This window comes from Phacochoerus africanus, chromosome 7 (genome assembly GCF_016906955.1).
Source record: "Phacochoerus africanus isolate WHEZ1 chromosome 7, ROS_Pafr_v1, whole genome shotgun sequence".
NCBI lineage: Eukaryota > Metazoa > Chordata > Mammalia > Artiodactyla > Suidae > Phacochoerus > Phacochoerus africanus.
In genome coordinates this window covers 6564327-6592323 of record NC_062550.1, presented here as the reverse complement: position 1 = coordinate 6592323, position 27997 = coordinate 6564327, and the positions used below count along the sequence as shown (strand labels likewise).

The 27997-nt window shown below is 43.3% G+C and overlaps 1 protein-coding gene across 1 annotated transcript; it reads left to right on the top strand.

Annotated features, from left to right (window-relative positions):
• Positions 1-2: 2 nt before the first annotated feature.
• Positions 3-27963, top strand: WBP2NL (WBP2 N-terminal like). Its single transcript, XM_047786106.1, has 9 exons — positions 3-64; positions 4757-4865; positions 5113-5254; positions 5445-5537; positions 11028-11112; positions 19261-19285; positions 23232-23802; positions 25825-25894; positions 26888-27963. Exons 1-7 carry the CDS (start codon positions 3-5, stop codon positions 23610-23612), a joined length of 897 nt encoding a protein of 298 aa, XP_047642062.1. The 3' UTR covers positions 23613-23802; positions 25825-25894; positions 26888-27963.
• The last annotated feature ends 34 nt before the right edge of the window (positions 27964-27997 follow it).

Here is a 27997-nt window from a genome sequence, read left to right as displayed (position 1 = left end):
GGATGGCAGTGAACCAGAGCCACACCGAGAACCGCCGCGGGGCTGTCATCCCTTTTGGTGAAAGGTGCCTGGTGGGGAGGCCGCGTTGCTGTTAGAGGAGGGAGGAGACGCAAAGGGAACAGCTCGCAGCGAATCACAAGCTTTCCCGCCTTTTCCGGGCGTGGCTCGCTTAGCTCCGCCCCGACGTTAGGGATCGCGCGCTCTCGCGGGAGCTGGAGATGTCGCGGTGGTGGAGGCGGGCGCAAGCGCAGGGAGCGAGGTGCCTGCAACCTCTGGACAGAAGTGGTGAATTCCCTGATGCGAGTGGGGTGTCGCACCGCCCTTCTGGGTGGCGTGTGGCTGCCGTTGGGAGCGTGCCGCCTTTGTACAGTGATAGGAACAAGGTCCCAGGCTTTTAGGATTTAGAAGAGGCGTAAATTTCGATATTTTTGGAAAGATTCCGGGACTGTCAAAGGGCCTCTCGTCGCCCTCAGATCTTGGAAAAGCCCTCTTTCTTCTTTACCCCAACCGAGGAGATATAAAGATGGGGACCAAAGAAAATGCGTCAAGGAGGCATGACGCCCTCTTGCCTCGAGGAGCCTTGTGGTTTGCACCTGTGGCTTTGCGTGGTGCCTGCGGTGCCCTCCGCTCTGCCTTCTCTGTCGGGCTCAGCCCAGAGCTGCCCATTTTCACCACTCTCCTCTCAATGTCTTCCACGCCAGTTTTTCCAGAGTCCTGCTCCATCTCCCCAGCAATTCTTTTTTTTTTTTTTTTAAGGGCCACACCTGCGGCTAGGAGTCAAATTAAAGTTAGTTGCAGCTGCGGGCCTACACCACAGCAACGCCAAATCCAAGCCGCGTCTGCGACCTACACCGAAGCTCACAGCAACGCAGGATCCTTAACTCACTGAACAAGGCCAGGGATTGAACTCTCATCCTCAAGGACAGTAGTCACTTTCGTTTCTGCTAGTCAGTTTCTGCTGTGTCACAGCAGGAGCTCCCTCCGCAGCAGTTCTTAAATAGACTCCTTTGCTCTCGCCTGGTAGCGAGACTCTGAAAGCCTCAAGGGTGGTGCTTGGGTGAGATTGCACACCTAGCTCGCTTTGAATGCATCTGTCGCGAAGATCCTTTAAGACAGTACCAAGTGGTGATGTCCAGATCTTTTTTCTATGCTTCCTTCTTCCGAATATTTTCTTGACAGGTTTATACGCGCCGTCAAACTGTACGGTCCTCCCTTGTTCCCGAAGGACGGCTGTGGCTTTGTTGAATTTTGTAACAGGAGGTGATCGCTTGCCATTCTGACTACGTGCTGCACTGGCCTAGAGGACGTTGGCGTGTGTGCCTGGGGCACTGCGCCATGAAGCCATTTCTGATCTGGTGTTTGGGTGTCTTCTCATGCAGGCTGTGGGTTTGTCCCTAATTTTCTGTTTCTGTGCTGGAGGCAGGGTTTAAAAAAAATTATAACAAATACTGATTTTTTTTTTTTGAACCGGGAAGCCAGAGCAGTGACAGGAGAAAGCAGAGAGAAGCAGTCTTTTTCCTTTTGAGGGACAGCTAGGGTAGACAAGTGACTGCACAATACCTGTACTTTTTTCTGGAAATATATACATGGTCCCCAGTCAGATTACTTTGTAATTTGTTTTTCTCATTTACTGATGTATTGGGAATGCTTTTCAGGATGAGTATATACCTCATTATTTTCAATGTCTGGTATTCCAGTATACATAAATCTTTACTCAAGCTGCTATCTGGGATATTCTGGTTTTACTTTATCATTGCTATAAACATTACTGCAGTGAACTTTTTAAAGATTTACCTTTGCCCACCTGTCAAAATGTTTCTTTCAGATATATGCCTGAAATTGTGGAATCAGAGGACATAGACTTTTTTTTTTTAATGTTTAAAATATATTTTTAAAATATGAAAATACTTGTCATTAAGATATGAAATATATCTTTAATATATTTCAGATAGAAATATATTTATTTACAGTCTACTTAGTACTCTTTTTTTTGTTGTTTTTTGTTTTTAGGGTCACACCTATGGCATTTGGAGGTTCCCAGGCTAGGGGTCATATCGGAGCTGGAGCTGTAGGCCTATGCCACAGCCACGACAAGGCGGGATCCGAGCTGCATCTGCAGCGTACACCACAGCTCACAGCAGTGGTGGATCCTTTAACTCACTGAGCAAGGCCAGGGATGGACCCTGCGTCGTCATGAATGCTAGTCCGATTCATTAATCACTGAGCCACGACAGGAACTCCTACTTAGTACTCTTGAGTGCCCAATTTCACCATACCCTTGCCAACATGCTATGCTAATCTTTGGTATCTCTGCCAGTCTGATAATGGAATCTAAATAACAAAATACTATATATATTCTTTTTCTCACATTATCTTCCATCATGTTCCATCACAAGTGACTAGATATAGTTCCCTGTGCTATACAGCAGGATAACATTGTTTATCCACTCCAAATGCAATAGTTTGCATCTACTAACCCCACACTCCCGGTCTATCCCACTCCCTCCCCTTCTCCCTTGGCAACCACAAGTCTGTTCTCCAAGTCCATAAGTTTGTTTCTTTTCTGTAGATAGGTTCATTTGTGCCATATATTCGATTCCAGATATGTGATATCATATGGTATTTGTCTTTCTGACTCACTTAGTATTAGAGTCTCTATTTCCATCCATGTTGCTGCAAATGGAATTATTTTTTTTTATGGCTGAGTAGTATTCCATTGTGTATATATACCACATCTTAATTCATTCATCTGTCCATGGACATTTAGGTTGTTTCCATGTCTTGGCTATTGTGAATAGTTCTGCAATGAACAAAATTTTTTTGGTCTTTTCTAGCACCACACCTGCAGCATATGGAGGTTCCCAGGCTAGGGGTCTAATTGGAGCTGTAGCTGCCTGTCTACACCATAGCCACAGCAACACGGGATCTGAGCCGCGTCTGTGACCTACACCACAGCTCACAGCAACGCTGGATCCTTAACCCACTGAGCAAGGCCAGGGATGGAACCCACAACCTCATGGTTCCTAGTCGGATTTGTTAACCACTGAGCCACAACGGGAGCTCTGGATGTATCTTTTTCAGGGAAAGTTTTGTCCAGATATATGCCCAGAAATGGGATTGCTAGGTCATATGGCAGTTCTATATTTAGTTTTCTGAGGTACCTCCATACTGTTTTCCATAGTGGTTGTACCAGTTTACATTCCCACCGACAGTGAAGGAGGGTTTCCTTTTCTCCACACCCTCTCCAGCATTTGTTATTTGTAGGCTTGTTAATGATGGCCATTCTGACCAGTGTGAGGTGCTACCTAAGAGTAGTTTTGATTTGCATTTCTCTAATAATTAGTGATGTTGAGCCTTTTTTTCATGTGCTTATTGGCCATCTGTATATCTTTGGAGAAATGTCTCTTCAGGTCTTTTGCCCGTTTTTCAATTGGGTTGTTGTGGGTTTTTGCTGTTGAGTTGTATAAGTTTTTTGCATATTTTAGAGATTAAGCTCTTGTCAGTTGCATCATTAGAAACTATTTTCTCCCATTCCATAGGTTGTCTTTTTTTTTTTTTTTTTTTAACAGTTTCCTTTGCTGTGCAAAAGCTTGAAAATTTGATTAGGTCCCACTGGTTTATTTTTGTTTTTATTTCTGTTGCCTTGGGAGACTTACCTAAGAAAACATTTGTATGGTTGATTATCAGAGATGGTTTTGCCCATGTTCTCTTCTAGGAGTTTGACGGTGTCTTGTCTTATGTTTAAGTCTTTAAGCCATTTTGAATTTATTTTTGTGCATAAAAACCTTTTGAGGTTGTTTTCTAGTTTCATTGATTTACATGCAGTTCTCCAGTTTTCCCAGCACCATTTGCTGAAAAGACTGTCTTTTTCCCATTTTATATTATTGCCTCCTTTGTTGAAGATTAATTGGCCATAGGTGTCTGGATTTATTTCTGGGATCTCCATTCTGTTCCATCCGTTTGCATGTCTGTTTTGGTACCAGTACCATACTGTCTTGATTACTGTAGTTTATTGTCTGAAGTCTGGGAGAGTTATGCCTCCTGCTTGGTTTTTGTTCCTCAGGATTGCTTTGGCAATTTGGGGCCTTTTATGGTCCCATATAAATTTTGGGGTTGTTTGTTCTAGTTCTGTGAAAAATGTCATGGGTAATTTGACAGGGATTGCATTGAATCTGTAGATTGCTTTGGGTAGTATGGCCTTTTTAACAATACCAGTGTGCATGCACACAATTACTAAGAAAGAAAAAAAGCTAATAGGATTCTATAAGTGAGAATAGGATGAGTCCCAGTTTTTCAGGTTAGGAGTGAATGTGTCGGACAGAAGGAACGTCTCGGAGGATTCCGGAGCCCTCTGTGTATCCTTTACCTTCCTTACCAGAGTCCAAGAAACATTTCCATCAACACGATTCTTTATACCAACTGCATAAGAAGTGTGAATATTCATGAATAAACCTTAAGAATAGAAGTAGATTGGATAAGGGAAAAAGGGACCCTGTGATAAAGAAGGATAAGAGTAAGTGTGGCTTGCCAGAGAATAAGATCATTTAAATTCCTTTCTATTTTCATGCAATAGTAGTTGTAGTAGGTGGTGTTGTCGTGGTTGTGGGTAGACATAGTAGCAGTGGCGGCAGTAGCAGTAGCAGCACGTAGCATTTATGAAAATCTCCCTGCAGGCTGGAAACTGGGCTAAGAGCTTTAACTGTATCATTTTATAGAACTTCTAAGTTGTGTGACGTCTGCCTTTTCTTTTCTGCAGTGTTTTGAAGCAGTGTCAGGATGTGGACCTCTCCTTCCTACAGCAGCCCGCAGGATCTGACCTCTTTAGGGGTACAAAGAAGGGAGCGCTGTTTCTCACTTCATACCGGGTAATTTCTCCTCGCACCTTGATCTGATAAACTCGACGTTTCTTTTCCTTAAAACGGGTTTACGCAGTGACTTTCGAAACATTTTCCAGGTTGAGATTTTCCATGTTGGAGAGCGAGGGAAGAGAATCGGTGGTGTTTCTCAACTAGGCTAAGGATGCCAAAGCAGCCTTGACTTTGGAGTCGCTCTTGAATGTCTCAATCCACGGGCAAGTGGCGATCCTTTTCCGATGTTTCCTTCATCTCTTAGGTGATCTTCGTGACTTCACACTCAATCGACGACCCCATGTTTTCTTTCATGATGCCATTTGATCTGATGAGTAACTGCACCATTGAACAACCCGTCTTTGCCCCCAACTACATTAAAGGAACCGTTCAGGCAGCTCCAGATGGTGAGTGTTCCCCGCAGAAGTGCATTTTTTCTCAAAAACTTCCAGAAGGTTTAAGATGCAGACTTGGCTCATGTTGGAATTCAAAAGAAGCAACCCTGCTCCACTGAGTTGTGCCTCTCTCAGTATTTGTGGCCGCCTTATTTACCGGCGTGCCAGCCTCTTCATGCGTGTGTGCCATTTCTTCCCCCAGGTGGCTGGGAAGGACAGGCTGTTTTTAAATTATCCTTCAGAAAAGGAGGTGCCATTGAATTTGCCCAGCTAATGATGAAAGCTGCCTCTGCTGGTAAGCAATGCTGATAAAGATATTAAGCTCTTTGGGGCTTGGGGGTGTGTGTAATTGAAGGACTGTTTACTGTCGAAGACTTCTGGCCTCCCTGCTCAGGCAGCTGGTGGTTGCACGTGTTCAGCAGGCATTCCCTGAGCCCACCATCCGTGTGCCAGGTACCACACTACATGCTGGGAACACAAGATTTAGGCCCTCCCTGTCCTGAAGGAGTTTGTTTTCTAGCGGTAGCTTACCATCAGACACCTGAGCAACAAATTACACCTGACAGTGGTTTGTTCTTAAGTGCTGCTCCCATCTGTCATTGAGTAGGGCATTGCCTTGGCTCTTCTTCCTCTGGCAGGGCCTTTTGATCTTCTCTGCTCTCTGACTTTGCCTTTTTGCTTCTCTGAGGTTTCATTCCCATCTTCCATGGGACTAAAGCCTGGGAAGAGGTACTGTTGAGCCCTGAAGCATTTGAATACAAATGATCTTTTAATGAAATATTTTAATTCAATCTAGCCTCACTCTACACCCCTCACCCTCTCACTTTTTGTACTCCAATCCAACCGGACTTCTTTGTGTCTTGCTTTCCTATCTCTGAGCCTTCATGCTATTCGCTCTGTCTGGAATGCTCTTCCCTTTCCCCCTTCCACCCCCAACTCAATACTAGTTGAGATAAACACACTCTAGGAAAGAGAGACATCTGCAAACATGTCACCCTGTCTTCTGGCAGGTGCTATAATAGAGGCGTAGACAAAGTTCTGGGGACACACATCATAAAGGTGTGGATTTTCTACCTTTGAAGACTGACTGGCTCATGATGCTATAAATCATGGTCAAGAGTGTAAGAGGTGGTCTAAATTGGGGAGGACTCCAATATAAAATAATACTTATTATTATTATTACTATTATTAGACAGAAAAAATGGAGAGGAAATGAGTTCAGTTTTAGACAGTAAAACTAGCTAACGTTTCTTGAATACTTATCATGTACGGGGCAGAGTTTAGGACCTTTACATTTGCTAATTTATTTGATTCTCACAAAATCTTATGATATAGGTCCTGTTATTATCCCCAATGCATAGCTAGGGAGACCGAGTCAGTAATGGTTTTATAATTTTTCCCAAAGCTATACAGTTAGCAAGTGATAGAGCTGGAATTTGAACCACGCTCTCTCTCTCTCTCTTTTTTTTTTTTGGGGGGTCTTTTCTAGGGCTGCACCCACAGCACATGGAGGTTCCCAGGCTAGGGATCTAATTGGAGCTGTAGCCACTGGCCTACGCCATAGGCGCAGCAATGCGAGATCCGAGCCACGTCTGCGACCTACACCACAGCTCACGGCAACGCCGGATCCTTAACCCACTGAGCAAGGCCAGGGATCAAACCCGCAACTTCATGGTTCCTAGTCGGATTCGTTAACCACTGAGCCACGACGGGAACTCCCAGTCTCTCTCTTTTTTTAAAGAGAGAATTACTCTCTCTCTCTTTTTGAACCTTTTATTTTGAAATAAAAGTCAAATCTATAGAAAAGTTTTAAGACTATTACAGTGAACTCCCATAGAACTTCATCTAGATTCACCCATTATTAACATTTTCCCACATTTGCCTTATGTTATTCTTTTTTTTTTGCTTTTGTTTGAACATTGATCATTTCCTTCATTCCTGAATATTTGAATGTGTATCTCCTGTGAACAAGGGCATTCTTTTATCTAACATCAGTGTGCTTATTAGGTCAGAAAGTTTAACATTGAAATAATGCTCTTGTTTAGGAGTTCCTACTGTGGCTCATCAGGTTAAGAACCTGACTATTATCCATAAGGATGCAGGTTCAATCCTTGACCTTGCTTAGTGGGTAAGGATCTGGCATTGCAGCAAGCTGCGGTGTAGGTCACAGATGTGGCTTGGATCCTGTGTGGCTGTGGCTATGACGTAGGTCGGCAGCTGCAGCTCCAATTCAACCCCTAGCCTGGGAATTTCCATATGCTGTGGCTGTGGCCCTAAAAAGACAATATATATATATATATATATATTATCATTAAATATGTAGTTGAGGTTCAAATTCAAAGCACTGACCATTACTGTTCATAATTCTAATAGCACTTATTTTCCAATCCAGAATCTAATCCCAGATCACACACTGAATTCAGGTGTCCTGCTCTTTGGTCTCCTTTAATCTGGGCTCAGCCTTTCTTTATCTTTCATGCTGCTGACATTTTAAAAAGAATACGGCCGTATTGTTTTGTGGAATGTCCCTTAATTTGTGTTTGTCTGTTTCCTCGTGGTGATATTCAGGTCATGTATTTTGACAGGAATAATGTGTCCTTTGGAGCCTACGCTCCTAACCCCTGTACCATATTAAGTGTGAGGTGCATGAGAGGCTAGCGGCGGTGGACATGCAGCTCAGCCCCCCGGAGGTGAACTGTACTGAGGCACTGACAGGGGACTCCTCAGCACACAGGTCATCTCTGGAGCCATGAGTCATGGGCTGGTTCACTGAGCCGAGGATGGTATTCCACAGGTCCTCAACATTTGAGGGATAGGTAGGGAGGGTGACCTTCAATGAAGACTGAGAGGGGGGACAGTCAGCTGAGTGTATGACCCCAGAAGTCAAGGGAGGAAACAGTTTCACGCATTACTGGGTGGGTATCTAGCTGGAACGATGCTTGGTAAAATGAAGACTGAAAAACGTTCATCGCATGTGGGGATTTGAGTTTTTTGGTGGGATTGGCAAGAGAAAGTTCAGTGAACTGCCGGAGAAGAAAGGTGATAGAAGAGCCATATTATAGACATTGAGGAGTAAGAAAAATTTTGCAGTTACCTTTAATAATGCAGTGCAAAGATATAAAGGCCAGGGAATTCACAAGCTGTACCCCACTGAAAACTCTTTATGGTCTGGAGGGCAGACAGCATCTGGAAGCCTGACACTGGCTAAGAGGGTGTCCTGCAGACAGAGTGAGCATAGCTATGGAGAGTCCAGGGTCCGGGGACACCTGGAAGTCTAGTTCCTCTTTGCTACAGATGTCTCGGAACTCAGGACAGTTGCATTATTATTTTTGGCCTCAAAGTACTAAGGCAACTTATTTTTAAGATTATGGGATAAGGGTGAGGCAATTTTAAGGGATTTTCTTTGTGCTCTCATTAAGTTCTGCTTCTTGGCCTGCACAAAAGTAGGTCAGTGTCTTGGTGGTTGCACAGCCACTTGGAAAGGATTTAAACAACTTATATGAACTTGGCCCAATGCTCAGGGTCTGATTATACCAGCTTTAGGCTTAGGAACCTATGCTTTCTTCCTTGACAAGAGTCAGGTGTTATAAGATGGGCTTCCTTGAGGCTTTGGAGTGAATTAACCACCCATCATCCTTCATGATCTGATTAATTGACCAGGAAAGATCCATTTCCTCTCTGCAGAGTTAATTTGTCAGAGCTCTTTGATTTATATATTTAGCAAATTATATTGTGTGAGACACTAGGTGAGACAATAGGGAAACAACAGTGAATAAGACATATGTACATAGTCCCTGCCTTTGTTAAACTTACGGTCTAGTAAGAATTGGATAAAAAATAAGCAAACATGGAATTCCCTGGTGGCTCAGTGGGTTAAGGACCTGGCGTTGCCACTGCTGTGGTATAGGTTTGATCCCTGGCCTGGGAACTTCTGCATGCTGTAGACATGCCCCTCCCCCACACAAAAGGAGCTAAGCAAACAGGTAAGCGAATAAAATAATTACTTATTCTGAAAGGGGATACTAGTAGAATATTGAAAAGGAGGGTAGGAGGTCCTGTTGTGGCCCAGCGGGTGAAGAACCTGACACAGTATCCATAGTATCCAGGGTTTGATCCCTGGCCTAGCTCAGTGGGTTAAGGATCTGGTGTTGCCCCAGACTACTTGGATCTGGTATTGCTGTGACTGTGGCATCGGCTGGCACCTGCAGCTCCCATTTGACCCCTAGCCCAGGAGTTTCCATATGCCGCAGCTGCAGCTGTGAAAAGAAAAGAGGGAAAAAAAAAAAAAGAGTTACAGGGAAGGATGACACCTTTAGATTTATAGAGAATTAGTTAAGATAATGCTGTTGAAACAGATAAGCCTCAAATTATCAGCAGCTTAAGGTAATAGATTTTATTGCTTACATAAAGGCCAGTCAGCAGAGGTGAAAGGGGGCTTTGTTCCACATAGTAATAGAGTCTCTGCCACCATTAGCTCCTGGATTTCATGGCCTCTTTGGGTAGCCGGCGGAGAGAGACGAGAGTACAGATCTCACCTGGGAAGTTTTCGTGGGCTAAGCCTGGAAGCAGTGCACATTCCGTCTTGTCATATGCCATAGGCCAGAAATTAGTATGGCAGGCTGATAATGGTTCCCAAAGATATAATCCATGGCCTAATTTGCAGAATCTGAGAATGTTACCTTGTTTGTAAAAACAAATTCTTTTCAAATATAATTAAGTTTGGGCCCATTCAGGGATGCAAAAAATTAAAAAATTAAGGATCTTTTTTTTTTTTTTTGGGTCTTTTTGCCATTTCTTGGACCGATCCCATGGCATATGGAGGTTCCCAGGCCAGGGGTCGAATCGGAGCTGTAGCTGCCAGCCTACACCAGAGCCACAGCAACGTGGGATCTGAGCCGTGTCTGCGACCTACACCACAGCTCACGGCAACGCCGGATCGTTAACCCACTGGGCAAGGGCAGGGATCGAACCCACAACCTCATGGTTCCTAGTCGGATTCATTAACTACTGCGCCACAATGGGAACTCCAAGGATCTTGAAATGAGGGGATTACTCTTGATTGAGGCCCCAAATACCATCAAAAGTGTTCTTATAAGTGAGATGGAGAGAGAAACAGAAGCGCTTTCTCTGGTACTGCCATTGCATTGGCCTTTAGTGGATGTATCTTGCCAACTTAATAGAATCCTCACTTGGAAATTTTTTCTAAATACCTATTATAGTAGATGCTAGGCCAGTCCTTGAATAAGCACAGGCAAATACACACATTCATCAGGAAATATACAATGTGAGAAAAAGAATGTGTATATACATATATATATGTATATGTATGTAGGTGACTGGGTCACTTTGCTGTACAGTAGAAAATTGACAGAATACTGTAAACCAACTATAATAGAAAAAATAAGAATCATTAGAAAATTAAAATAAAATGCCTCATGGAAGTAGACAATAAAAATATAAACAGATTTGCCAACATGTAAATAAGGATTTTTCTCATTATTATTTCTTTCACTGTGGAAAATATAAGGTACTTTTTTTCATAAAAATATTAGTGTTTCCAAGTAATGGACTTATTATTTTGAAAATAAACAGATTTTTAAAAAATTAAAAACCGTACAGTTCAGGACAAGGGCAGTGTATATTTTTAATCTTGTATCCTGGGGGCGCTGATGGACATACAAATAAGGTGGCAGTGAAAACTCTGTCAATTATTTGATGGATAGCTGCTGTACCTCCAACTTAAGAGAACTAAAGAGTCCTTCTTTTGTCAAATGTGTCTTCTCAGCTGCCAGAGGAATTCCACTCGGAAGTGTGAATTACTGGTACGGCACTTCGGGACTGTTTGTAATCACTACACCCGGGGGCATGACGTGCACCCAGCGCACACCTTGTCCAGGTAAGGTATGGCAGGGAGGGTCTTCCTAGGAGGAAGAAGAGTATGCCAGGGGCTCAAAGATCTCTTCACTGCCAGCTTGCCTCCAACTCTCCTGCAGGAGAAGCAGCAGAGGTTTAGGGGGTTGGAAAATGGTTGCGTCCATGACTTCATTTCCAGACTGAAGTCCAGCGGCAAGTGAATAAGTGACTGGGCTTGCATTTCAGGCTTGGTTTTTACCTGTAATGTACAAATATGCAGCCTGCCTGGGCAACTCCCGTCAGTGGAACAGTTGCTTCCTGCTTACAGCCTGAGCAGAAAACATGTGCTCTTGCCCACGTCCTCCTCCCCCTTTCCTGTAAGCATAGCCGTTACGCCATGCCCTTCACCCCCACTGAGGACCCCAGTCCTGGGCTTTGCGCCCTGTGCCCTTTCCGCTGACTGTCGTGCCTGTCCACCGCTGCTGAGCCGTGGTCCTGGGAGCTGAGAGGTCAGTGATTCTCAAGTGCAGCCCACAGAAGGTTGGTGGGCCACAAAGGGTCTGCTGTCGGGTGGCCAGTAGACCCCCAAGTGCAGGCCATTTCCTGAGTTCTCCTTGGAGCATGATGTGCATGTGCGTTGGCTTTTGGTTTTGTGGACAACTGAGGAAGAGTTACTTCTAGCCTTAATAGTTCCCTTAGTTTTTGTGTTAATAAAATCTAATATTCAAAATCTAAAAGTAAGTGTTGCTAAGGTTTTATAAAAATGCTTTTGTGTCAAGGAATTCCTGTCGTGGCTCAGCAGTTAAAGAATCTGACTGGCATCCGTGAGGATGCAGGTTCCATCCCTGGCCTCGCTCAATGGGTTAAGGATTCGGTGTTGCCGTGAGCTGTGGTGTAGGTCACAGATGTGGCTCGGATCCCACATTGCTGTGGCCCTGGCATAGGCTGTCGGCTACAGCTCTGATTGGATCCCTAGCCTGGGAACCTCCATATGCCACGGGTATGGCCCTAAAAAGACAGAAAGACAAAAAAAAAAATGCTTTTGCATTGAAATTCGTATAAGATACAATTAACCATTTTTTTTTTGTCTTTTTGCTATTTCTTTGGGCCGCTCCCACGGCATATGGAGGTTCCCAGGCTAGGGGTCCAATCGGAGCTGTAGCCACCGACCTATGCCAGAGACACAGCAACTCAGGATCTGAGCTGCGTCTGCGACCTACACCACAGCTCATGGCAATGCCGGATTGTTAACCCACTGAGTAGGGGCAGGGACCGAACCCGCAACCTCATGGTTCCTAGTCGGATTCGTTAACCACTGCGCCACGACGGGAACTCCCCCAATTAACCATTTTTAAATGTACAATTCAGTGGCATTTAATGTATTCACAGTGTTGCGCAACCATCAGCTCTTCCTCTGGTTTCAAAACTTTTTCTTCGCTCTGTAAGAATACCATACTCACTAAGTAATCATTTCCCATTGTCCCCTCTTCTGTGTCTTGGTTTCCTCTAATCTGCATTTTGTCTTTATGGATTTGCTGTTGCTGTACACATCACATAAAAAGAATCATGCAACACATGTGACCCTTTTGTGTTTGGCTTATCTCACTTAGCATAATGTTTTCAGGATTTGTCCAAGCTGTGGCATGTGTCAGTACTTTATTCTTTGTTTGTGACTGAATAATATTCCATCATATATATCACAATTTATGCATCCATTCGTCCACTGATGTACGCATTTGACTTGTTTCCATCTTTTGGCTGTTATGAATAACAGCTGCTGTAAACATTTGTATATAGGTTTCTTGTGGATATAAGTTTCCATTTCTCTTGGGAATATACCTAGGGTTGGAATTATTGGGTCATGTGGCAATTCAGTGTTTTAACTTTTTGCGGAACCACCAAACTATTCCCCCAGCAACGACAATATTTTGTATTCCCATCGGCAACATTCAAATTTCTGTTTCTCTACATCCTTGCCAATGTTTGTTATTTTCTCTTTTTTGCTTTTTTTTTTTTTTTTCCTGTCTTTTGTCTTTTTAGGGCTGCATCCACGGCCGAGGCATATGGAGGTTCCCAGGCTAGGGGTCTAATTGGAACTGTAGCCACTGCCAGATCCGAGCTGTGTCTTCGACCCACACCACAGCTCACGGCAACACTGGCTCCTTAACCCACTGAGCGAGGCCAGGGATTGAACCCACAACCTCATGGTTCCTAGTCAGATTCATTTCCGCTGCGCCACAACAGGAGCTTCACCTGTCATTGTTTATACTAAAGCCATCCTAGTCAGTGTGAGGTGGTATCTCATTGGGGTTTCAACTTACATTTCCTTAAAGACCAAAGATGTTGAACATTATTTCATGTGCTTGTTGGCCATTTGCGTTATCTTCTTTGGAGATATATCTATTCAAATTGTTTGCCTGTTTCTAACTTGGGTGTGTTTATCTTTTTGTTATTTGAGTTGTAAGAGTTCTTTATATATTCTGGATATTGAACCCTTATCAGATATGGGATTTACGAGTATGTTTTCCATTCTATAGGTCATCTTTCACAATCTCAATAATATCTTTTGATGTACAAAAGCATTAATTTTTGTTTTATTTATTTTTTTCTTTGTTACGTGTGCTTTTGGTATCAAACTAAGAATCCATTGCCAAGGTCAATGTCATGAAGATCTACCTCTATGTTTTCATCTAAGAGTTTTATAATTTTGCCTCTTATATTTCAGTTATTGATTCATTATGAGTTAATTTTTGTATATGGAGTAAGGTTAGGGTCCAGCTTTATTCTTTTGCATGTGGTTATCCAGTTGTCCCAGAATCATTCGTTGAAGACACTATTCTTTCCCCTCTGAATGGTCTTGGCATCCTTGTTGAAAATCAGTTGGTAACAGATGTTTACGTTTATTTCTGGACTCTCAGTTCTATTCTCACTTGTATATAAGTCTGTCCTTGGAGTTCCCACTGTGGCACAGTGGGTTAAGAACCCACCTAGTATCCATGAGGATGTGGGTTAGATCCCTGGCCTCACTCAGTGGGTTAAGGATCCAGCCTTGCCATAAGCTGTGGCATAGGTTGTGGATGTGGCTTGGGTCTGGCATTGCTGTGGCTGTGACACAGGCTGGCAGCTGCAGCTCTGATTCTACTCCTAGCCTGGGAACTTCCATATGTTGCAGCTGTGGCCATAAAGAGGAAAAACAAACAAACAAAACCCCCCCAAAAACTAAGTCTGTCCTTCTGCCAGTACCACATCGTTTTGATTACTGTAGCTTTGTAGTAAGTTTCAAAACAGGGAAATATGAGTCCTCCTGTTTTGCATTCCCTTTTCAGTATTATTTGGGCCATCCATCATCTCTTGTAGCTCCATATGAATTTGAGAATCATTTTTTACATTTCTGGAAAAAGACCATTAGAATTCTGATAGGGATTGCATTGAACTCATAGATCACTTGTGGGGGAATTTCTTTTTTTTTATTATTTAAAAAAAAATTTTTTTTTGTCTTTTTAGCTATTTCTTGGGCTGCTCCCGCGGCATATGGAGGTTCCCAGGCTAGGGGCCGAATCGGAGCTGCAGCCACCAGCCTATGCCAGAGCCACAGCAACGTGGGATCCGAGCCGCGTCTGCAACCTACACCACAGCTCATGGCAATGCCATATCGTTAACCCACTGAGCAAGGGCAGAGACCGAACCCGCAACCTCATGGTTCCTAGTCGGATTCGTTAACCACTGCACCACAACGGGAACTCCGGAATTTCTATCTTAATATTAAAGCCTTCTAATTCATGAACATAGGAAGTCTATTTATTTGGTCTTTTGAAATTTATTTCAGGAATGTTTTGTAGTTCTCAGTGCACAAATCTTTCACCTCCTTGGTTACATTTATTCCTAGGCAGTTTATTCTTTTGGATGCTATTTTTAAATTGAATTACGTTCTTAATTTCCTTTTTGTGTCATTGAGTGTTATAACTATGGGGTTTATTTTTTACTTTTATACTATTTTGTTTTTTTATATAATTTTACACATATATTTTTATATATTTATATATCAATATATTTGATATTTTGCTATATATGTATGTATAGTCCATATACATAGGGTTTTTTTTTCATTTTTTAAAGTTTTATTGAAGTATAGTTGATTTACAGTGTTGTGATAATTTCTGCTGTTCAGGAGTTCCCGTTATGGCGCAGTGGTTAACAAATCCGACTAGGAACCATGAGGTTGCGGGTTCGATCCCTGGCCTTGCTCAGTGGGTTAAGGATCTGGTGTTGCCATGAGCTGTGGTGTAGGTTGCAGATGTGGCTTGGATCCCACATTGCTGTGGCTGTGGTGTAGGCCAGCGACTATAGCTCCCATTAGACCCCTAGCCTGGGAACCTCCATATGCCACAGGTGCAGCCCTAGAAAAGACAAAAAAAAAAAAAAAATTCTGCTGTTCAACAAAGGGATTTAGTTACACATATACACACATCCATTCTTTTTCAGATTATTTTCCCATATCGGAGTTCCTGTGATGGCGCAGTGGTTAACGAATCTCACCAGGAACCATGAGGGTGCGGGTTCCATCCCTGGCCTTCCTCAGTGGGTTGAGGATCCTGTGTTGCTGTGAGCTGTGGTGTAGGCCGGCGGCTACAGCTGTGATTAGACCCCTAGACTGGGAACCTCCATATGCCACAGGTGCGGCCCTAAAGAAAAGACCAAAAAACCCAAAAACAACCCAGATTATTTTCCCATGTAGATTATCATAGAATTTTGGGCAGAGTTCCCTGTGCTATGCAGCAGGTCCCCATTGGGCAGTCGTTCCATGTACCATGGTGTGCATATGCCAATCCATAACCCCCAGTCCATCCTTCCCCCCACCCTGTCTCTGTTGGAAACCATAGGTTTGTTTTCAAAAACCGTGAGTCTGTTTCTGTTCTGCAGATACGTTCATTGTATCCTTTTTTTTAGATTCCACATATAAGTGATAGCGAATGATGTTTGTGTCTCACTGTCTAACTTCACTTAGTGTGATAATCTCTAGGTCCATCCATGTTGCTGTAAGTGGCATTATTTCATTCTTTTTATGGCTGAGTAATATTCTGTTGTTATGTATAATACCACATCTTCTTTATCCACTCCTCTGTTGACGGACATTTAGGTTGCTTCCATGTCTTGGCTCTTGTATACAGTGCAGCAATGAACATTGAGATCATGTATCTTTTCAAATTATGGTTTTCTCCTGATAGATGCCCAGGAGGGAGATTGCTGGATCATAGGGTAGTTCTATTTTTACTTTTTTGAGGAACCTCTATACTGTTTTCCACAATAGTTGTACCACTGTACATTCCCACCAACAGTGTAGGAAGGTTCTCTTTTCTCCGCACCCTCTCCAGCATGTATTGTTTGTAGACTTTTTGTTGATGGCCATTCTAGTTGGTGTAAGGTGATACCTTAGTGTAGTTTTAATTTGCATTTGTGTAATAATTAGTGATGTTGAGCAGCTTTCCATGTGTTTTTTTGGCCATCTGTCTATCTTCTTTGGAAAAATGTCTATTTAGAGCTTCTGCCCATTTTTTTATTGGATTATTCTTTTTAAATATAGAGCTGTATGTGTTGTTTGAATATTTTGGAGATTTATCCCTGCCAGTTGCTTCATTTGCAAGTATTTTCTCCCATTCTGTGGGTTGTCTTTTTTTTTTTTTGTCTTTTTGTCTTTTCTAGGGCTGCTCCCGCAGCATATGGAGGTTCCCAGGCTAGGGGCCGAATCGGAGCTGCAGCCACCGGCCTACGCCAGAGCCACAGCAACGCGGGATCCAAGCCGAATCTGCAACCTAACACCACAGCTCACGGCAACGCCGGATCGTTAACCCACTGAGCAAGGGCAGGGACCGAACCCGCAACCTCATGGTTCCTAGTCGGATTCGTTAACCACTGCGCCACGACGGGAACTCCTGTCTTTTCTTTTTTTTGTTTGTTTTTGTTTTGTCTTTATAAGGCCACACCTGCAGGATATGTAAGTTCCCAGGCTGGGGTCGAATTGGAGCTACAGCTGCCGGCCTGTGCCAAGGCAACGTGGGATCTGAGCCATGTCTGTGACCTCACAGCTCATGGCAATGCCTGATCCCCGACCCACTGAACAAGGCCAGGGATCAAACCTTCATCCTCATGGTTCCTAGTCAGATTCGTTAACCACTGCGCCACGACGGGAATGCCTTTTCTTATTGTCGAGTAATGTTTCATGGTATAGTAATATTTCATGGTGTAGCTGTTACAACTTGTTTAGCCACTCAGCAGTTCAGGGATATCTGGGTTGGTTTCAGGTCTGCATTACTATGAGTAAAACTGCTGCAAACATTCATGTACAGGTTTCTGTGTGAACATAAATGTTCATTTCTCATTCATTAGGATGGATACCATAGGGAAAACATACAGAAAACAACACATGTTGGCAAGGATGTGGAAAAGTTAAAATGCTTAGGTACTGTTGGTGGGAATGTAAAATGGGATAGCCACTATGAAAAATAGTATGGAGCTTCCTAAAAAACTGAAGATGACACAGCAACGCCACTTCTGGGTATACACCCGAAGAGTTGAAATCAGGGTCTGAGAGACATTTGTACGCCGTAATCATAGCCGTATTATCCACAATAGCTAATAGAATGAGTTAGGAAGTGTTCCCTCATCTTCATTTTTTGGAAAAATTTGAGAAGGATTGGTGTTAGTCCTTAGGAGATTTGTAAAATTACCTTAGCAGGTCTATACAGATTTTCTGTGTTTTCATGATTTAGTATTATAGGTTTTGTGTTTCTAGGAATTTATCCATTTCTTCTATGTTATCCAATTTCTTAACATACATTTGTTCATAGTAGTCTATTATAATCCTTCTTATTTCTGTAGAATCAGAAGTAATGTACCCACTTCCAATTCTTTTTTTTTGGGGGGTGGGGGCCATGGCTGAAGCATGTGGAGGTTCCTGGGAGAGATCAAACCCACACCGCAGCAGCACCCAAGCTGCTGCAGTGACCTGCTGTGCCACAAGGGAACTCCCCCACTTCCATTTCTGATTTTGAAATGATAATTTGAATTTTCTCTTTTTTTCTTGGTTAGTCCAGCTAAAAGTCTGTCAATTTTGTTAATATTTTCAGAGAACCAGCTTTTGGTTTCATGAATTTTCTCTGTTGTTTTTCTCTTCTCTTTTTTATTTATCATTATTCTAATCATTATTATTTCCTTCCTTCTGCTAGCTTTGGGTTTAGTTTGTTCTTCTTTTTTTATTTCCTAAGTTGTTAAGTTATGCTGGGGTTTTTTTTGCTTTTTTTTTTTTTTTTTTTTTTTTTTTTTAGCCATGCACCCGTGGCATATGGAGGTTCTCAGGCTAGGGGTCGAATTAGAGCTGCAGCTGCCAGCCTACACCACAGCTCGTGGCAATGCCAGATCCTTAACCCACTGAGCGAGGCCAGGAATCGAACCCACAACCTCATGGATCCTAGTTGGGTTCCTTAACTGCTGAGCCATGAAGAGAACTCCAAGTTATGCTGTTGATTTAAGATTTTTCAAAAAAAAAAAAAAAAGATTTTTCTTGTGTTTTTAGCTATAAAATTTTCCCCCATAGCATTATTTTTGCTGCATCCTATAAGTTTTTGTATGTGGTATTTTCATTTTCATTCATCTCTATTTTCTTCTTCTTTTCTTTCTTTCTTTCTTTCTTTTTTTTTTTTTTTTTTTGGTCTTTTTGCCATTTCTTGGGCTGCTCCTGCGGCATATGGAGGTTCCCAGGCTAGGGGTCTAATCGGAGCTGTAGCTGCTGGCCTACACCACAGTTCATGGCAACACCAGATCCTTAACCCACTGAGTGAGGCCAGGGATCGAACCTGCAACATCATGGTTACTGGTTGGATTCATTTCTGCTGTGCCACAATGGGAACTCCCATCTCTATTTTCTCATCTCCCTTATAATTTCTTTGATCCATTGGCAGCTTAAGAGGTGTGTGTTGAATTTCTACAGATTTTGAATTTTCCAGTTTTACTCCTGTCATTAATTTGTAAACTCACCTCTGTGGTCAGAGAAGCTACTTTATATGAAATCTGTCTTAAAATATATCCGGGCTTAATTTGCTGCCCAATATATGGTGTACCCTGGAAAATGTCCCATGTGTACTCAAGAAGAATGTTGCTGTTGGGTAGAGTGTCCATATATGTCTGTTAGATCCAGTTGGTTTCTTGTGTTTTTAAAGTTCTCCATTTCCTTATTTATCTTCTGTTTGGTTGTTCTGTCCATTATTGTGCATGAGGGATATTGCAGTCTCCAATTCTGATTGTAGAACTGTCAATATCTCCCTTCAATTTTGTCAGTTTTTGCTTCTCATATTTGATGGTCTGTCACTGGGTGTGTAAATATTTATAATTGTTATATCCTTTTGCTGTATTGAACATTTTATTAATATGAAATTTCCTTCTTTTTGATGTAAAGTCTATCTTGTCTGATTTTAGTTTAGCCACTCTTGCTCTCTTTTGGTTACTATTTACATGAAATGTCTTTTTCCATCCTTTTACTTTCAATTTATTTATGCTTTTTATCTAGAATAAGTCCTTATACACACAGCATATATTTGAATCATGACTTTTTATCCATTCTGCCAATCTGTGCCTTTTGATTGGGAAATTTAATCCATTTATATTTAAAGTAATCAGTGGGAGTTCCCATCATGGCTCAGTGGCTAATGCACCCGACTAGTATTCATGAGGACATGGGTTCGATCCCTGGCCACACTCAGAGGGTTAAGAATCTGGCATTGCCATGAGCTGTGGTGTAGGTTGCAGACGCGGCTCAGATCCTGAATTGATGTGGCTGTGGTGTAGGCTGGCAGCTATAGCTCCGATTCAACCCCTAGCCTGGGAACCTCCATATACCACAGGTGCAGCCCTAAAAAGACAAAAGGCAAAAAATAAAATACAGTAATCACTGATAATAAGGGCCTTACTTTTGACATTTTACTATTTGGTTTCTCTGTGCCTCATCACATTTTTGCCCCTCATTTCCTGCATTAATGTCTTCTTTTGTGGAGTTCCTGTTGTGGCGCAGCGGTTAACGAATCTGACTAGGAACCATGAGGTTGCGGGTTTGATCCCTGGCCTTGCTCAGTGGGTTAACGATCCGGTGTTGCCATGAGCTGTGGTGTAGGTCGCAGACGCGGCTCGGATCCCACATTGCTGTGGCTCTGGCATAGGCTGGTGGCTGCAGCTCCGATTAGACCCCTAGTCTGGGAACCTCCATATGCTATGGGAGTGGCTCAAGAAAAGACAAAAAGACAAAAAATAATAATAATAATGACTTCTTTTGTGTTTAGTTTATTTTTTAATACTGGAAAGTTTAAATTCCCTGGTTATTTACTTTTGTTTACATTTTATAGATTTTTTTTTTTTTGTGTGTGTGTGGTTACCATGGGGTTACATTTTACATTCTAAAGTTAGAACACTGGAGTTCCCATCATTGCTCAGCGGTAATGAACCTGACTAGTATCCATGAGGAGGCAGGTTCAGTCTCTGGCTTTGCTCAGTGGGTTAAGGATCCAGCCTTACTGTGAGCTGTGATGTAGGTTGCAGATGCGGTTTAGTTCTGGCATTGCTGTGGCTGTGGTGTAGGCTAGCAGCTGCAGCTCCCATTCGACCCCTACCCTGGGAACCTCCATATGCTGCAGGTGTGGCCCCCCAAAGACTAAATAAGTAAATAAATAATGTTATAACACTAATTTGAATTTTTACCATCTTAACTTCAGTAACATACAAATGCTCTGCATCTTTACAACCCCCCATCCTCACTCCTTTGAACTGATGTCACAAAATTACATCTTTATACATTGTGTCCCTCAAAACATAATCTAACAGTTTTAAAAATTCAGTAGTCTCTTAAATTATGTAGAAAACAAAAATGGAATTACAAACCGTTGTTATAATAATATTAGCTTTTAAAATTGTTCAATGATTTACCTTTATTGAGATCTTTATTTCTTCATATGGCTTCAGATTACTATCTAGTGCCCTTTCATTTCACCCTTTAGGACTCCCTTAAGCATTTCCTTTTTTTTTTTTTTTTTTAAGGGCCACTCCTGCGGCATATGGGGGTTCCCAGGCTAGGGGTCGAATCGGAGCTGTAGCCTCCAGCCTATGCCAGAGCCACAGCAATGCGGGATCCAAGCTGTGTCTGTAACCTACACCACAGCTCACAGCAACACCAGATCCTTAACCCATTGAGCAAGGCCAGGGATCAAACCTGCAACCTCATGTTCCCTAGTCGGATTTGATTCCGTTGTCCCATGACGGGAACTCCCCTTAAGCATTTCTCACAGGGCAAGTCTAGTGGTAATGAACTCCCTCAGATTTTATCTAGCAACGTCTTAATTTCTTTCTCACTCTTAAAGGAGTTTGGGCAGATAGGATTCTTGTTGGAAAGTTTATTTCTGGCCTCTGTTTCTGATGAGAAATCTGATGACTTTCTTACTGAGGACCCATTTTATGTGATTATTCATGTCTTTCTTACTAACTTTCAAGATTCTCTATCTTTGGCTTTTGAAAATTTGACTATAATGTGTCTCAGTGTGGATCTCTCTGAGTTCATCTTTCTTGGAGTTTATTAAGCTTCTTAGATGTTTATATTCATGTCTTTCTTCAAATTTGGGGTGTCTTCAGCCATTATTTCTTCAGATATTTTTTCATCTTTCTCTCTCTCTTCTTTTTCTGGAACTTCCACAATGTGTATGTTGGTCTGCTTGGTGGTGTCTCATTGGTCCCTTGGGCTCTGTTCACTTTTCTTCAATCTTTTTCTTTTTGTTCCTCAGTCTCAACAATTCCATTGTCCTGTATTTAGGTTTACTGATTTTTTTTTCTCCTGCCTATTCAAATGTGAATTTGAATCCCTCTAGTGAATTTTTCATTTCAGTTATTATACTTTTCAGCTCCAGATTTTTTTTTTTGGTTTCTTATTAGGTTTTCTATCTCTTTATTGATATTTCTATTTTCTTGACTTTCTCCACATTTTCCTTTAGTTCTTTGAGCATCTTCAAGACAACTCTTTTAATGTTTTTCTTTCTAGATAGCTTAAACATAAATATGGATTATAGAAAAATAACAGTTGTCCATTCACCTTGACTCAGTTAAATCACTTTGGGGATGTAGCCAAGGAAATAAATAAAACCTACGTTCATTATAATATTAATTGGAACGTTAGAAACAACAAGCTCTCCTACAACCCGGGAATTAAGCAACACTTATCCATATGGTAAAATATTGTCCAGCATTTAATTTATGAAATATGTTAAGAATATAAAGAACTTTCTTATAATATCAAATAAAAAGAGCCAGATTTTAAAGAATTGTATGGTTGTTATAATCATGATTGCATAAAAAAGAGTAACAGAAGGGAGTTCCCTCATGACTCAGTGGGTTAAGGATCTGGCATTGTCACTGCTATGGCTTAGTTACAGCTGTAGCATGGGTTTGATCCCTGGCCTAGGAACTTCTGTGCCCCCCCCCAAAATTAATTAACAGGGATCCTACAAAGAAATACACCAAAATATTTAGTTTTTGTCTTTGAAAATGGAATTATAGATGACTTTTAAATATTCATCTTTTCTCTATTCCAAATACACATTCCTCGAGCATTTATTATTTTTTATAATGAAAACAAAGCATTAAGCTATATATATATGTACAACTATAATTAATATAGAGATATAAATATAGGGTTATTTTCATGTTAATGTGAATTCTTCCACAACAGGAAATAAGCCTTCAACTGGTGATGGCCGAAGGATATGGTTTTTGCATTGTTCTGCCTGAATGCTCTTCCTGTGTCAGTTTGCTTCTGCATTATTTTTTATCTTCTATCCCGTTCTTACTTACACCTAGTCTACTCTAAAAAATAACTGATTTTGTGCTTCTCTTGCGGTGCAGTGGGTTAAAGGTCTGGTATTGTCACTGCGACTGCTTGGTCATTGTGTGGCATGGGTTTAATCCCTGATCCTTGAGAACTTTCATGGGCCGTGGATGCAGCCCCTCTCTCCCATATAAAAAAAAAAAAAATGATTTTTTTTTTTTTCCTTCTCATCATACCCAGTTGTGGTCTATGGACCCCTACCAGTAGGATATGGAGGCCAACCAGCAGAATATAGAGCCCCACCTCCAGGATACGGAGCCCCACCTCCAGGATACGGAGCCCCACCTCCAGGATACGGAGCCCCACCTGAAAGACTCGAAGCCCCACCAGCAGGATATGGAGCCCCATCTGCGGGATATGAAGCCCCACCTGCGAGATATGACGCCCTGCCTCCAGGATATGGAGCCCCACCTGAAAGACACGAAGCCCCACCAGCAGGATATGGAGCCCCATCTGCAGGATATGAAGCCCCACCTGCAAGATATGATGCCCTGCCTCCAGGATATGGAGCCTCACCTGAAAGATATGAAGCCCCACCAGCAGGATATGGAGCCCCCTCTGCAGGATATGGACCCACAACAGCTGGAAATGAAGCCCCACCTCTAGCATATGAAGCCCCATCTGCTGGAAATAGAGCTGCCTCTCACACATCTGTGGCAGCCCAGCCGGAGGCTTCTCTTCCCTCTACCTCATCTTCTCAGGCCCATTTACCACCTTCTAAGAAGTAAACCTAGAAGATTCACCGGAGGGCAAAGGGTACCCTAAAACTGAAGTCACGATAAGGAGGAGGACTCAGGTATGTGGTTAAAAGCCTGTCTCAGGAGTTCCCGTCGTGGCGCAGTGGTTAACGAATCCAACTGGGAACCATGAGGTTGCAGGTTCACTCCCCGGCCTTGCTCAGTGGGTTAAGGATCCAGGGTTGCCGTGAGCTGTGGTGTAGGTTGCAGACACGGCTCGGATCCCGCGTTGCTGTGGCTCTGGTGTAGGCCGGTGGCTACAGCTCCGATTGGACCCCTAGCCTGGGAACCTCCATATGCCGTGGGAGCGGCCCAAGAAATAGCAAAAAGACCAAAAAAAAAAAAAAAAAAAGCCTCTCTCAGGTAGTCATCACACCTTTGGAAGGGCAACCTTAGAGGGAAGATGAAGCTTTACTTCCATGCCTAGGTGTTGGAGGCAGCATCAACTCTTGATTAGATGGGCTAAAGAAGAAGTATAATTATAGAGTTAATTCTCCAGTAATTTGGTTGACATTGGGCTGCATTTTTTTTTAAATGCCTTGAGCGAGTGTGGAAAAAAGTGTCCTGCATTTTCCCCTCCTCCATTCAAGAAACATTTATCATGGTCATTTTGTTGGGAGCTAAGACATGTGTTAACATCAAGTTGAACGCTTAGTTATTTTTCATAGCATTATTTATACTAGTGAAAGGCTTGAACAACTTAAATTTTCAATAGTGAGAATTCATAAATTATGGTATATCCATACAATGAAATATTATGCAGCCATTGAAAATGGCATCTAGAGATAGGGAAAGCCTTTAAGAAGATCAAAATCAATGAAGCAGTAAAGGAAAACAGTGTTAAATTTGACTATATAAAAAATTTAAATTTCTGTATGACCCAAGATAAAAGATAGGCAATAGACTAGGAGGAACTAATTTCCAACATGTATATTAAACAAGTAATTTATATTCAGAATATATGAAGAACTGCAAATCAACCCAAAAGAAAAAATGGACAGGGAGTTCCCGCTGTGGCAGAGTGGGTTAAGAATCTGACTGCAGTGGTTTGGGTTGCGGAGGCCTAGGTTTGATCCCCAGCCTGGGGTAGTGGGTTAAGGATCTGGTGTAGGTCACAGCTGCACCTTGGATTCAATCCCTGGCCCAGGAAGCTCCATATGCCATAGGTATGGCCAGAAAAGAAAAAATGGATAAAAGATGTGAATTCCCAATTACCTGAGGCAGTAGGGTGACCAAGAAACATTTGAAAAGATATTTGTTCAACTTGACTAGTGTTAGGTAAATGCAACTTGAAATGAGAAATAATTTTTATCTCTGAAGATTTACAAATATTAAAAAGATTGAAAAACTCAAAAGCTGGAAGATTATGGGGAAAAGATTATTTTATTACACTATTGTGGGAGTGTAACTTGCTGTGCCTTTTTAGAGAGAAATCTGGCCGTACCTTTTAAAAGTTAAAATATTTCTACTCTTGGAGTTCCCGTTGTGGCACAGTAGAAACGAATCTGACTAGGAACCATGAGGTTGAGGGTTCGATCCCTGGCCTCGCTTGATGGGTTAAGGATCCGGCGTTACTGTGAGCCGTGGTGTAGGTTGCAGACGCAGCTCGGATCTGTCGTTGCTGTGGTTCTGGTATAGGCCAGCGGCTACAGCTCTGATTAGACCCCTAGCCTGGGAACTTCCACATGCTGCGGGTGCGGCCCTAAAAAGACAAAAGACAAAAAATAAATAAAAAATGAAACAAACTAGTGATGGAGGTCCCATTGGCAAGTGGCAAGATGTCATTCTTTGTATGGCTGAGTGGTTTAAAAGCCTTTGAAAATGACCTAGTGATCATTACTACAGCTGGTGCCAGGCAAGTGCTCAGGCCCCGCAGCGGTACGTCCCACCTAAACCCACAGTGATCCGGGGAGGCGGGCGCCGTCAGGGTCTTCATGTTACAGCTCAGCACCCTGAAGCCCGGAGACCTCGGGAAACCAAAGAACCCACAGCTGTTGAGTGGTGGAGGCAGGACACGGGACCCTGACCTCTATCTGGGAGCCTGCGCACCCTCCTGAGTACATCTTTTCATCTTTTCACAGGTGCAGGCAGTAGGAGGCGTTTCCTGCGCATGGAGTGACCTGACGCTCCCCACACATCTGTGAGGTCCTGGTGAGCTCTGAGTCCCTTTCTTTGCTGTGGGCTTGATGGTGATCAGAGGGCTTAGAAAATTGACTCTGTCAGACTTGTTTCGTAGGTCAAGGGAGGGCTCCGATGTCTCGTAGAACCAGAAGATTGGCCCCAGATCTTCTGGGGTGTGGGGGTTGCTGAGAGCCTGAGTCAGCTGCCCTTGAGTCAGCTCTACTGGCACAGGGAAGAGAGAATCCTGAGATCTTTGGGTTTTTCATGGCCTCATTCTCTCATCCGCTCATCACAGCCCCAGACCAGAAGGCTCTGCCACATTAATTGCCTTGGTGATGCCCCTGAGGGGAAAGGGTACTTAGAACAGATGGAAGGTGAGGAGGTTGAGAGGGAGCAGTAATTATGTCAGGTGGCCAGGCCTGTTCATTAACGAGCTGCTCATGCCCAGCCCCTGCCCGGGTGCGTAATCCAGTGAGGTGGGTGCTTGGACCCCAGTCTCACAGATGAAGAAACTGGGGCTGAGGGCGAAGTAAACTGCCAAAGGCCCTCGCTGGCCAGTAGGTGACAGGGTGGGAGCCAAACCCAGGTTTCCCCTTTCCTCCACACACTCATTTGGCGAATGCCTTTTCTGTGCCATTTCTGTGTGCTTGGGTTATCAGTGACCCAAACAAACAAAAACTCCTGCTCTTAGGGTGCTTACATTCTAGCACTACCAAGATACAGTCTACATGTATGTGATAGAACGAGGCAAATCATATTCAAACTGCAGAAAATGCAAAGACAGAGAAGTTAAGAGCTCTGAAAAAATATAGAGCAAAGTAAGGGAGTCAGGAGCACTGGGGGTTGGCAGAGGGAGCCGATTGCAATAGAGCCTTGTTGAAAAGGTAGTATTTGAGCAAAGATTTCAAAGATCAAGGCGATGAGGGAGCTAGCCAGGCAAACATCTGGGCAAGAGTGTTCTAGGCAGAGGGAACAGCTAGTGGAAAGGCAGCTTAATTGCAAGGTGCCTTCCCTTACACCCAGCGCCTCAAAACACAGATGAATGTGAGAAGACTGCTGTCCCCAAGGAAGGAAAATGCCTGACAGATGCGAGCCAACCAGAGCAAGAGAGAGATCCGAACCAGCACATAAAACAGCTTGGGGATGAAGACCGATTTCTGGGTTCTCATTAGAAAACAGGCCTGGGCCTGTGTCTCAAGGAGAAAAGAGAAGTCCTTGCAACCTAAGAGGCTAGGGTTACCCTGGTTTTACACCCTTGATTAAAGCCTGCTTGCTGTTTGTTGCGTACCTCTGCTGTGGCCTGGGTCTCTGTGTCTGAGGGCATCTGTGATATGCATTTCCTGGGGCTGGTCCTTGGGGACCTCCCAGGAGGGCAGCTGGGATGTGCCTGGGCCTCAGCTTCAGTCTGGGCCCTGCACTTGTCCTGCTTCAGCTGTTCATCATCCGCTTTCAAGAGAGATGGATCTCCTCAGTGCTGAAATCTCCCTTGATGGAGCACTTGCCTAAGGCAGGGAAGCCTAGTCCCTGGCTTTCCATGGAGAGGTGGGCCAGGATCAATTGATGTGAGCACTTGTGGGCTGACCACTTGTTCATCGTACTGCCCGGTACTGTGCTCCGGGCTTCTGAAGGATCAATTCAGGTGAAGAACCTACTGTGGCTGCTCTGTGCCAGCTAGCCCTGTGCTCTGAGCAGTCTGACATGGCCTGATCGCGAGGATCCGGTACCCCGTTCCTAGAATATAGGATGGGGGCAGGTAGGTACCGCACCCTCTGTGGAGTCCCCCTGGGCAGGTTGCGCCTCCTCCTGTCGGTGTGCGCTGACGGTCCTACTGTCCCTGTGCCTCACGTCTCTGATGTGGCCTAGGCAGACCCAGTGTGAGAACTACTTTAGAAATGTTTCTGTTCAAGCTTTTGGGTTTCTTCCTTGGGCCCAGTTCTGTGGGCCTTCGGCTTTTACCTCGTGATCAGTAAGAGAGACACTTCTGTTTCCTGAGGTGGAGAAAGAGGTCTGCACGGGGTCTAGAGGAGGCGTTCTGGCCAACCTCAGTGGGTTCTGCCGGCTTCCTGGAGAAGGGGATGCCTGTGTTGTTTGGATGCCCCACCCAGGAAGGCCTTTCACAGACTGATTCCTGAA

Bases quoted from the DNA above. Each gene is read 5' to 3' on its own strand.
- WBP2NL (XM_047786106.1), top strand. From the start codon at position 3: ATGGCAGTGAACCAGAGCCACACCGAGAACCGCCGCGGGGCTGTCATC. The intron at 65-4,756 runs GTGCCTGGTGGG...TCTTTTCTGCAG, and splicing joins GTCATCCCTTTTGGTGAAAG to TGTTTTGAAGCAGTGTCAGG. The intron at 5,255-5,444 runs GTGAGTGTTCCC...TTCTTCCCCCAG, and splicing joins CGTTCAGGCAGCTCCAGATG to GTGGCTGGGAAGGACAGGCT.